This window comes from Megalops cyprinoides, chromosome 25 (genome assembly GCF_013368585.1).
Source record: "Megalops cyprinoides isolate fMegCyp1 chromosome 25, fMegCyp1.pri, whole genome shotgun sequence".
Lineage (NCBI taxonomy): Eukaryota > Metazoa > Chordata > Actinopteri > Elopiformes > Megalopidae > Megalops > Megalops cyprinoides.
The window spans coordinates 18,454,738-18,466,926 of record NC_050607.1 but is presented as its reverse complement, the minus strand read 5'-3'; the positions used below and the strand labels follow the sequence as shown (position 1 = coordinate 18,466,926).

Genomic DNA, 12,189 nt, shown 5'->3' with positions numbered 1-12,189 from the left:
GCATGCAAAAAATCTTCAGCATCACCAGGTCAGCATGAAGCAAAGCCAAAGCACTGTGGGATAACACGCAGGCACATGCACGTATCTGTGTACAAAAAGAAAAACGGGATGAAGAAAAAATGAAAACAGAAATTATAAGGATACCAATACATAGACTTTCATTCCCAAAATGCAAAACAGACACCACAAAAAAAAACAAAAAACAAAAACAAAAAGGAAGTATCAACCAGGAATGAGTGCAGGCAATTCAAAGGGATATTTTAATGAAAGATCAGCTGCCGTATCATCATACTGACCTGTGGGCATTTTTCCAGATGTCAAGTCTACGGCACCCTCTGTGGCCCTGTTAGGATACTCGTAACTATTTTTGCTTTTGCTGAAGAACATCCCAGCCTCTGCTAAGTTTGTATCGGACATGGAGGATTTCATGCCACCTTTAGTACCGTAGGTCCCAGAGCGGTCGTACAGATAATGGTCGTCCCTGTAGCCGAAGCGGTCCTCGGGCAGTGAGGATGGTGGCTGTGGTGTTCCGCAGATCCCTGCGAAAGGAAGACTGTACACCATGTCACAGCAAACAGTTCGTCTCCCCGCTGTCAGATCCACAGGCTTGCCGTCATCTTCAATGATGGTGGTGACCACACCTGAAGTAGACCCCTCAACAGCCACCATAGTGTGAACTGGTTTGCTGGTGGTCAGGTCCACTGCGCCTGACTCTCCATGGACAGGAAGACTGGTGCCATTGGTTATGCTTGCTGGGGCAATTGTCACAGGTGGCCCCAATGTCTCTAAGTTTGTAAGGGCTCCAAAGGAGAGATTGATAGGAGCGTCTGCATTCGTATCAGGTGTGGGTTGTGAATTTACAGATCGATATATTATCTGGGCAACAGGCTCAAATGGCTTGCAGGTTGTGAGCTGCAGAGGCATTGATGTAGCATGGCCAAGGTCTAGTGGTCGATCACCTGCGCTGTTGTTGTAGGCTATTGTGGCTGTGCAAGTGACAATGGTTATGCTGTCAGTCACAACTGACAGGGTTGGTACTGGTGTTGATTCTGCGCTGAGATTCACAATCGCTGACTGCACTGCACTTGTTTGGCGTCCGCTGCTGTCGCTTGAGAATGACTGCCGCCTCGAATCCGGGGTGGATAAATCCAGCCCATTGTCAGTCATTTCAACATTGAGCCTCAGGGTACGAAGATCGACCACATCTGAGGAATAGTACATCCGCCCGTTCTCCTTTGGCTTCGGTGGTGTTTTAGCGGTTTCTGGGGGAATAGTGATGGCAACACTGGCAGTTCTTGGCGCTAGAACTGGGGATTCTCCAGGCATTCTTTCACGCACAAGTGACACTGTAGTCCTTTGGACCTCTGTGGTCACAACCTGGGCAACAACGTTAGGCAAAGTTACGGCAGCCGGTGATGATGCTGAAATCGAGGAAAACATGTGACTCATGCTTGAAACTACTTTCTCGGTTCCCTGTATCTCTTGGCTTTCCACAGATTTTGTATACTGAGTAAATGCCACTGGTTGTGCAGGCAATGTTTGTGCAAGCTGCCTTGATGGGGACACCACAGCTGGACCGGAGGGAGCTTGGGTTGTAACGCCTTCAACAGGAGTGCCAGGTTCCGATGGCAATGTGATGACCACATAAGTTTCATGTAAAGAGTTTCCATATCTAGGGGACAAAGGAGACTTAGGCGATGTTCCGCCCAGCTTGTATTCAGTTGGGGCACTCAGATTCAGTGTCATATCAGTAGTATTTAGTGAGGCTGCAGGTCTTGGTTGTACCACTGCTGTAATTTGATTGGATAAAGCTGGCTGGGCAACCACAGGCTTTGGGGAAACAGGAGGTCTCACACTTTCCCCTGGCTTGTGACTGAACATTAATCCTGCTGGGATGGATGCAGGTTTTGGCGGTACAGGCGGTGGTATATGAGGTTTGTAAGTAGGGGCTACTGAGCTCATTACTGTAGTACTTAAACCTGCAGTTGATATTGCTGCTTGTGCCACTGTTATAGCTGTTGAAACAGGCACTGTTGCTGCAGCTGGAACTACCTCTGGCGTACTGACTGGGGGTCTCATTTGTGGGTAGGTGGCTTGCTTTGCCACGGTGGGGGGAGGTAGTGGTGGGGGTGAAGGTGGAGGGGCAGGTGTGGTGACAGGTATGTCTGCCCTTTCCTGAGATGAGGCTCTGAGCAGTGCAGCCGGTTTGGGGGGTACCGGTGGGGGAGAGGTTAGAGGCTGAGTTGTCAAAATGTAGGAGGAAACAGGGGTTGACACAACACTGGACACTACAGGAGCATACTGAGGTAAAGTGGGTATAGGTGAAACACTAGAAATAACTGGTGTGGAGCTAGAGAATGAACTGAGAGCAGGAGGAGCTGAACTAATCTGACTGGTGGCTTCAACCACAGGATATGTAGTTGTCACTAATGCAGTGCTAGCAATTGCAGAAATATTATCCATGCTAGGAACTGAGATAACCACATGTCCTTGTGCAGTCTGCATGACTGGGGGACAAATGGGGGGAGGAGGTGGAGCAGCAGTGCTTGAAACAGCCACTGGTGCGACTGAGGGCCTTGACAAGGTAGGATCTTCCACCCGGGGTTGGATGTCTACAACTACAGATTGTGTGGGCAGGGAGGGTGCTGAAGTCACTGAATATGCAGCTGTTGCTGTGGCACTTACACATGGGACAGTCTCTGCAGCTGACGCACCTGTGAAAGTCTCTGTCGGAGCAACTGATGGAGGCAAGGGTGGTTGTGGGGTGTGACTTAGCGAGGCTGGGGTTGGAGATGGAACAGAAGCTGGAGCTGGCATTGAATCTAGTGCAGGTGATGAAACTGATTCTGCAGATGGAACTAGAATGTGAGCTGGAGCTGGAACTGAATCTGGAGTGGTTTTTGACTGTGGAACTTCACAAACGACAGAAATTTTCTCTGAATCTGATGTTGCAGCTTGAGCTGAAGCTGAAATTAATGCAGGAAATGGAGCTGGAACTACAGTTGGAATTGGGGATGAAACTGGTGCTGGAATTGGCTCTGCGGAAGCCTTCATCTGTGGAACTTCACAAACCACAGATATTGGCTCTGAATACAAATGTGGAGTTGGAACTGGAGTTGGAATTGGGGTTACAGTTGACACTGGTGCTGGAGTTGGAATTGGACCTGGCGGAACTGTTGGCTGTGGAACTTCGCAAACATCAGATACTGAGGCTGAAGCTGAAACCAGATCTGGAGCTGAAGCTTCAGTTGTAACATCTGGAATGGATTTAAGATGTGGAGCTTCGTAAACAACTGATATCGGCTCTAAAACTGGAGATGGAGCTGAAACTTGTGCTGCAGGTGGGGCTTGATGTAGTATGGCATTGGGAACTTCAGAAATAACTGATGCTGGCTCTGGAGCTGGAGTCAAGCCTGAAGCCTCAATTGGAGAAACAACTGAAGCTGGAGCTGTGGCTAACAATGGAACCGGAACTTGTTCTTCAGCCAAGACTAGGTCTGGAGTGGCCTTAGGTTGTGGAACTTCACAGACAACTGATATCACCTCTGAAGTGGGAACTGGAGCTGGAGCAGGTGCTTCAACTGGAGGTGGAACTGGAGCTGGAGCTGCAACTGGAGTTGGAGCTGGAGCTGGAACTGGAGCTGCAACTGGAGGTGGAACTGGAGCTGGAGTTGGAGCTGCAGCAGGTGCTGAAGCTGGAGCTACAACTGGCATTGGAACTGCAGCTGGAGTTGGAGCTGGAGATGCAACCGGAGTTGGAATTGGAGCTGGAGCTGCAACTGGAGGTGGAGCTGAAGCTGGAGCAGGTGCTTCAACTAGAGCTGGAGCTGGAGCTGGAACTGGAGCTGGAACTGGAGCTGGAGCTGCAACTGGAGTTGGAGCTGGAGCTGGAACTGGAGCTGAAGCTGGAGCTGCAACTGGAGCTGCAGCTGGAGCTGGAACTGGAGCTGGAACTGGAGCTGGAGCTGCAACTGGAGTTGGAGCTGGAGCTGGAGCTGGAGCTGCAACTGTAGTTGGAACTGGAGCTGGAACTGGAGTTGGAACTGGAGCTGGAGCTGCAACTGGAGTTGGAGCTGGAACTGGAGCTCGAGCTGGAGCTGCAACTGGAGCTGGAACTGGAGCTGGTGTTGCAGTAGTTGATACCATGTCTGGAGTTAGCTTTGGCTGTGGAACCTCACAGACAACTGATATCACCTCTGACACAGGAGCTGGAGTAGGGACTGGAGCTGGGACTGTGACTGGAGCTGAGACAGGAACTGTAACTGGAGCTGGAGCTGGAGCTACCTTTGGCTGTGGAACCTCACAAACAACTGAAATCACCTCTGGCACAGGAGCTGGAGTAGGGACTGGAGTTGAAACTGGAGCTGGAGGTGGAGCTGCAACTGGAGTTGGAGCTGAAACTGGAGTTGGAGCTGGAACTGGAGTTGGAGCTGGAACTGGGGCTGGAGCTGCAACTGGAGTTGGGACTGGAGCTGGAGCTGGAGTTGCAGCTATCTCTGTAGCTGGTACTGTGTCTGAAGTTGGCTGTGGAACCTCACAGACAACTGATATCACCTCTGACACAGGAGCTGGAGTAGAGACTGGAGTTGGAGCAGGAGTTGGAGCTGGGATTGTGGCTGGAGCAGAGATGGGAACTGGAACTGGAGCTGAGACTGGAGCTGGAGCTACCTTTGGCTGTGGAACCTCACAGACAACTGATATCACCTCTGGCACAGGAGCTGGAGTAGGGACTGGAGCTGAAACTGGAGTTGGAGCTGCAACTGGAGCTGGAACTAAAGTTGGAGCTGGAGCTGGTGTTACAGCTATCTCTGTAGCTGGTACTGTGTCTGGAGTTGGCTTTGGCTGTGGAACCTCACAGACAACTGATATCACCTCTGACATAGGAGCTGGAGTAGGAACTGAAGCTGGAGCAGGAGTTGGAGCTGGGACTGTGACTGGAGCCGAGACTGGAACTGGAACTGGAGCTGAGACTGGGAGTGGAGTAGGAACTGGAGTTGAAACTGGAGCTGGAGCTGCAACTGGAGTTGGAGGTGGAGCTGCAACTGGAGCTGGAACTGGAGCTGGAGCTGCAACTGGAGTTGGAGGTGGACCTGGAACTGGAGCTGGAGCTGCAACTGGAGTTGGAGGTGGAGCTGCAAGTGGAGTTGGAACTGGAGCTGGTGTTGCAGCTATCTCAGCAGGTGGGACTGAGTCTGGAATTGCCATTGGCTGTGGAACTTCACAGACAACTGATATAGGCTCTGTATCAGTGTTATCCATCATTGGTGCAGGTGTAAACACAGCACATTCGGATAATACTTCCTCTTCTTTGATTACCCTTTGATCAGGTTGTGGGATGTCTGATGAGGCAACTGGCTCCTCCCTCTGAACTTCACTGTCTTCTTCTTCGACATCTTCCTCCCCAGAGGAGCACTGCGTAATTTTCAGGTCAGGTATAGGATAGAGCGCTCTATTGGGTGAGGCATCAGAAGAAACAGTTGATGCATCTGCACTAGGCTCTTCACTACTGTCAGGAGCTGATATAATGGATTCTTCTTGAGCATCTTCATCACCACTTCCAGAGGAAATGACAATAACCTCTGGTGAATCACGCAGGTCAGGGGCTGGCTGGGTTGGACTGGATCCAGGTGTCTGCATAGCTCTCTGTCGCTTCATTAGTTCTTCATATGCAGCCTCAGCATCTAGCAGTGGTTTCCCATTCTTTCCTGAGGGTGCAGTGTCACCTACAGAAATGCTAACATAGCAAGACTCACCAGAGGCGGGTGGCAAAACAGGCTCTGGCTGAGGTGTTTCCTTTCCTGGTTGTGTTTGTTGGGCCACTTGTTCTTTAAGCATAATCTCTTTCCTTTTTTGCATCATATCTTCATACACCTCATCTGGTGACCTCAGCTTCTTCATGGGTTCTTGAACTGAGATCTTGCTTGAGTCTTGTGGAGGCACATAGCTTGCGTCCATGGTTTCATGCTCTTCTACTAATGACTCATAAATGTAGTCTTCGATAAGCATACCACCATAAAGGGGCTCTTTCTGAGGTGGAGCCTCTATCTCCTTCTTAGATTGAAGAGCTTTAGCTTTCTGCATTATCTCCTCGTAGGCCTCATCAGCACTTTTTAACATTTTTCCAGTAGAATCTTTGGTTGTATCAATTTGTGGCTCATCAGTTGGAGAATAGAGTGGGGCCGATGTTGGAAGCTGGTATTCTTTCTGAACACTGAGGATCTTCTCAGGGTTAATCTCAAAACCTTCAGGTTCAGACTCGATACTTGGAGAATAGTCGGAGCAAGATGATTTATGGAGCTCTTCCATCTCCGCCGCTTGCCGTAGCTCTTCTGTGGGTGATGCATCCTCAATGGGGGAGAGGTTGCTCGGTGGCGTTTTTGGATGTTCACGCCTCCTCTGTGCTCGCAACTCCTCTTTGTCTTTCTTGGACTTTTTGCTGGAGCCCCTTTTCACCTGCTGCTGATGGTCCACCTCTCGCTGCATTTCCTGCTCCCTGAGTAGTTCCTCTTCCTCTCGCAGCTCGTCCTCTTCAGAGGAGTCCTCAATGGTCGGGAGCACCTGACCATGTTGTCTGTGCCGGGACTTCCTGTGCTTGCCCTCACTGCTCATTTTCTTGTGGCTCGGACTGCTGTCACTGTCCTCATCTAGTGAGGACACGGAGGTGGGAGATGTCCCTGGAGTGAAGCTTGATGCATGGAGACTGGAGGACCCCTCGCCTCTTGATCTGTCCTCAGGAGAATCAGTGAGGCTCTCCATCTCCTGCTCACCCTCTTCAGTGGACTGTCGTTCTGGGGCTCCTGCTTTGTAAGGGGTGGCGGTGCTGTTATTAAGCTCAATCATTTTGAAGCGACGGACAGCCACCCCACCCCCCTCACCATCTACACTTGTGGGCTCACTCACTTTGGCGTCAGAGACCTGGTGTTCTTGCGTCTTGTCCTCTTGCAGCAAAGTCAGCCTGCTGGGCTCCTCTTCTTCACTGGTTTTGGTGGGGAGCTGTTTTGATTTCCTAGGCGTACTTGTCACTTCGGCCTTCCTTTCCTCCTGCTCACGTTGCTGCTGCTGTTCCCGGATCTGTTTCCGAATGTAATTCTCCTCATTTGAGGGTGACACGGCCTCGTCCGCACTCATCTCCATGATTTGTTTCCGGATAAACTCCTCCTCATCGGCAGAGCTCGGGCTTTCTTTCGTGTAGTCCTCGCTGCTGGTTGATGTGCTGCTGACTTTCCGTCTCCTCTGCAGTATGGGCGAGGGCTCACTCTCACTGCTGTCCTCAACTGAATCCGACCGCTGCCTCCTCCCTGGGGCTGCTTCAGGCAGCAGAGACAGTTTTTTGCGGTCCTTTCTGGGCCCAGTATCGCTGGCAGTCTCCTTTGCAAGAGATGCATCCTCCTCGTGGACTCCTTGAAGTTCTTCCTCTCCCGAGCTGTATGATTCCGATGAAATTGGTAACACTTTCAACCTGTGTCGGCTGTGTGGATCCTCTTTCTCGAGTGTGTTTGCCTGAGCTTCTAATATTGGAAGCACTGTACTTTCTAACTTGGCTAGGTCTGAGGGACTTGTTGGACTTGTATCTTCCATGACTATATCCTTCTGGACAGTTTCTGTCACCACTTCCTTCTTGCTGGCTGGAATGACTGCAGGAATTTCACCCAACGAACCTGAGATGCCTTCCGATGAGTACCCTGTGTCACTTAAGCCTTGAGGACTCTTCTGATGTGAAGAACCTGAGGTGTCAGATTTACCTTCTCCTTTCCCCTATAAAACAGAAAATTTCATAACGTGTTAGTGTGCACGCATACACTGTTTATTTGTACATATTATTTATATACACTTGTGTGAGTGATTCTGAAAGACTCTACCCTAATCTAGAAGGGTAACCTAGTCTACACTAAAATCTAGTCTATCTACTGTAATTACTAAGCTACTAAACACTTACAGCTTTTACTGAATCCACTGCAATGGGAGTTCTTAATAGTTCTGCTTCACCAACTTCTTTATCATGTAGTTCAGGCAATGATATCATCCCTAAGGCCTTAGGGGGGCAAACAGATTCTTGTGTACTGTCAGCAGGGGGTGGGAAAACATGCATTAATCCATGTTCAAGTCGATCAGATATGTCCTCTGTCCTTTCAAATTCTGTGTGTAGCAAGGATGTCTTGTGTAGGTCTTTAGGAGAACTAACTTCATGTGTACCATCCTCATCATAGTCTAATTCTTGTTCTGATGCCTCAGACATGTCCTCTGTCTTTACAGAGTCTGAATCTGGCAATGATTTCTCCTGTAGGTCTTTGGTAGAACTAACTCCTAGTGTACAATCTTTAACACCTGGGATATCATGCACTAGTCCCTGTTCAACAATGGGAGACAAATCCTCTTGTTTTTCATACATGTTGTCTAGCAAGGTGCTCTCCTGAATGCTTTTAGGAGAACTAGCTTCTTGTATACTATCTGTATCGTGGTCTAACTCTTGTTCTGAAGCCTCAGACATGTCCTCTGTCTTTACAGAGTCTGAATCTGGCAATGATTTCTCCTGTAGGTCTTTAGGAGAACTAACATCTTCTTGTCTACTATCTTCAGGAGCTGGGATATCATGCACTAATTCTTGTTCAACTAAAGCAGTCACATCCTCTTGCTTTTCAGACACGTTGTCTAGCAAGGTGTTGTCCTGAATGCCTTTAGGAGAGCTAACTTCATGTGTACTATCCTCATCATGGTCTAATTCTTGTTCCGATGCCCCAGACATGTCCTCTGTCTTTACAGAGTCTGAATCTGGCAATGATTTCTCCTGTAGCTCTTTAGGAGAACTAATATCTTCCTGTGTACTATCTTCAGGGGCTGGGATATAATGCACGACTTCTTGTTCAATGATATCAGACACATCCACTATCTTTTCAGACACTGTGTTTAGCAAAGATTTCTCTTCAATGTCTTTAGGAGAACTAGCTTCTTGCATAATATCTGTATCGTGGTCTAATTCTTGATCTGATGCCTCAGACATGTCCTCTGTCTTTACAGAGTCTGAATCTGGCAATGATTTCTCCTGTAGGTCTTTGGGAGAAGAAACGTCTTTTATAATATCTGTATCATGGTCTAACTCTTGTTCTGATGCTTCAGACATGTCCTCTGTTTTTACAGAGTCTGAATCTGGCAATGATTTCTCCTGCAGGTCTTTGGGAGAACTAACTCCTTCTTGTGTATGATCTTCAACACCTGGGATATCATGCACTAGTTCTTGTTCAACTATAGCAGACACAACGTCTTGCCTTTCAGACACGTTGTCTAGCAAGGTGTTGTCCTGAATGCCTTTAGGAGAACTAACTTCATGTCTACTATCCTCATCATGGTCTAACTCTTGTTCTGAAGCCTCAGACATGTCCTCTGTCTTTACAGAATCTGAATCTGGCAATGATTTCTCCTGTAGCTCTTTAGGAGAACTAACATCTTCCTGTGTACTATCTTCAGGGGCTGGGATATAATGCACTAGTTCTTGTTCAATGATATCAGACACATCCACTATCTTTTCAGACACTGTGTTTAGCAAAGTTTTCCCCTCAATGTCTTTAGGAGAATGAACCTCTCGTATATTATCTGTATCATGGTCTAAATCTTGATCTGAAGCCTCAGACATGTCCTCTGTCTTTACAGAGTCTGAATCTGGCAATGATTTCTCCTGCAGGTCTTTGGGAGAACTAACTCCTTCTTGTGTATGATCTTCAACACCTGGGATATCATGCACTAGTTCTTGTTCAACTATAGCAGACACAACTTCTTGCTTTTCAGACACATTGTCTAGCAAGGTGTTGTCCTGAATGCCTTTAGGAGAACTAACTTCATGTCTACTATCCTCATCATGGTCTAACTCTTGTTCTGAAGCCTCAGACATGTCCTCTGTCTTTACAGAATCTGAATCTGGCAATGATTTCTCCTGTAACTCTTTAGGAGAACTAACTTCTTGTGTACTATCTTCAACACCAATGGTATCATGCATTACTTTTTGATCTACTAAAGCAGACACATCCTCTTCCTTTTGAAACCCTGTATGTAGCAAGGTTTTCCCCTCAATGTCTTTAGGAGAACTAACCTCTCGTATATTATCTGTATCATGGTCTAATTCTTGATCTGATGCCTCAGACATGTCCTCTGTCTTTACAGAGTCTGAATCTGGCAATGATTTCTCCTGCAGGTCTTTGGGAGAACTAACTCCTTTTTGTGTATGATCTTCAACACCTGGGATATCATGCACTATTTCTTGTTCAAGTATAGCAGACACATCTTCTTGCTTTTCAGACCCTGTATGTAGCAAGGCTTTCCCCTCAGTGTCTTTAGGAGAATTAACTTCTTGTATATTGTCTGTATCATGGTCTAATTCTTGATCTGAAGCCTCAGACATGTCCTCTGTCTTTACAGAGTCTGAATCTGGCAATGATTTATCCTGTATGTCTTTGGGAGAAGAAACATCTTTTATAATATCTGTATCATGGTCTAACTCTTGTTCTGATGCTTCAGACATATCCTCTGTTTTTACAGAGTCTGGATCTGGCAATGATTTCTCCTGTATGTCTTTGGGTGAAGAAATGTCTTTTATAATATCTGTATCATGGTCTAACTCTTGTTCTGATGTCTCAGACATATCCTCTGTTTTTACAGAGTCTGAATCTGGTAATGATTTCTCCTGCAGGTCTTTGGGAGAATTAACTCCTTCTTGTGTATGATCTTCAACACCTGGGATATCATGCACGACTTCTTGCTCAATTATAGCACTCACATCCTCTATCTTTTCAGACACTGTGTCTAGCAAAATCTTCTCCATGTCTGTAGGAGAAGTAACTTCTTGTATAATATCTGTATCATTGTCTAACTCTTGTTCTGATGCTTCAGACATATCCTCTGTTTTTACAGAGTCTGAATCTGGCAAAGATTTCTCCTGTAGCTCTTTAGGAGAACTAACTTCTTGTGTACTACCTTCAACACAAATGGCATCATGCAATACTTTTTGTTCTAGTGAAGCAGACACATCCTCTTTCTTTTCAGACCCATGTCTACTATCCTCATCATGGTCTAACTCTTGTTCTGAAGCCTCAGACATGTCCTCTGTCTTTACAGAATCTGAATCTGGCAAAGATTTCTCCTGTATGTCATTAGGAGAACTATCATCTTCCTGTGTACTATCTTCAGGGGCTGGGATATCATGCACTACATCTTGTTCAACAATATCAGAAACACGTTCTATAATTTTAGACACTGTGTCTAGCAAGCATTTCTCCTCAATGGCTTTAGGAGAGTTAACTTCTCGTATATTATCTGTATCATGGTCCAATTCTTGATCTGAAGCCTCAGACATGTCCTCTGTCTTTACAGAGTCTGAATCTGGCAATGATCTCTCCTGTAAGTCTTTGGGAGAACTAACTCCTTCTTGTGTATGATTTTCAACACCTGGGATATCATGCACGACTTCTTGCTCAACTAAAGCAGTCACATCCTCTTGCTTTTCAGACACGTTGTGTAGCAAGGTGTTGTCCTGAATGCCTTTAGGAGGGCTAACTTCATGTGTACTATCCTCATCATGGTCTAATTCTTGTTCTGATGCCCCACACATGTCCCCTGTCTTTACAGAGTCTAAATCTGGCAATGATTTCTCCTGTATGTCTTTGGGAGAAGAAACGTCTTTTATAATATCTGTATCATGGTCTAACTCTTGTTCTGATGCTTCAGACATGTCCTCTGTTTTTACAGAGTCTGAATCTGGCAGTGATTTCTTCTGTAGGTCTTGGGGAGAAGAATTGTCTTTTATAATATCTGTATTACCTTCAAACTCTTGTTCTGATGTCTCAGACATATCCTCTGTTTTTACAGAGTCTGAATCTGGCAATGATTTCTCCTGCAGGTCTTTGGGAGAACTAGCTCCTTCTTGTGTATGATGTTCAACACCTGGGATATCATGAACTATTTCTTGTACAACTATAGCAGACACATCTTCTTGCTTTTCAGACCCTGTATGTAGCAAGGTTTTCCCCTCAATGTCTTTAGGAGAAGTAACTTCTTGCATAATATCTGTATCGTGGTCTAATTCTTGTTCTGAAGCCTCAGACATGTCCTCTGTCTTTACAGAGTCTGAATCTGGAAATGATTTCTCCTGTAGGTCTTTCGGAGAACTAACTCCTTCTTGTGTACTATCTCCAGGGCCTGGGT

General features: G+C 46.8%; 1 protein-coding gene across 1 annotated transcript in view; it reads right to left on the bottom strand.

The window, feature by feature from the left end:
* Positions 1 to 12,189, bottom strand: part of LOC118771737 (protein piccolo-like) — a 95,221-nt gene that overhangs the window by 48,716 nt on the left and 34,316 nt on the right. The window contains exons 5-8 of the mRNA XM_036519743.1: positions 5,091 to 7,755; positions 4,705 to 4,842; positions 4,321 to 4,524; positions 297 to 3,605 (exon numbers count right to left, since the gene is read on the bottom strand). Of these exons, the coding sequence (XP_036375636.1) occupies positions 297 to 3,605; positions 4,321 to 4,524; positions 4,705 to 4,842; positions 5,091 to 7,755 (6,316 nt within the window). The remainder of the gene's footprint in view (positions 1 to 296; positions 3,606 to 4,320; positions 4,525 to 4,704; positions 4,843 to 5,090; positions 7,756 to 12,189) is intronic.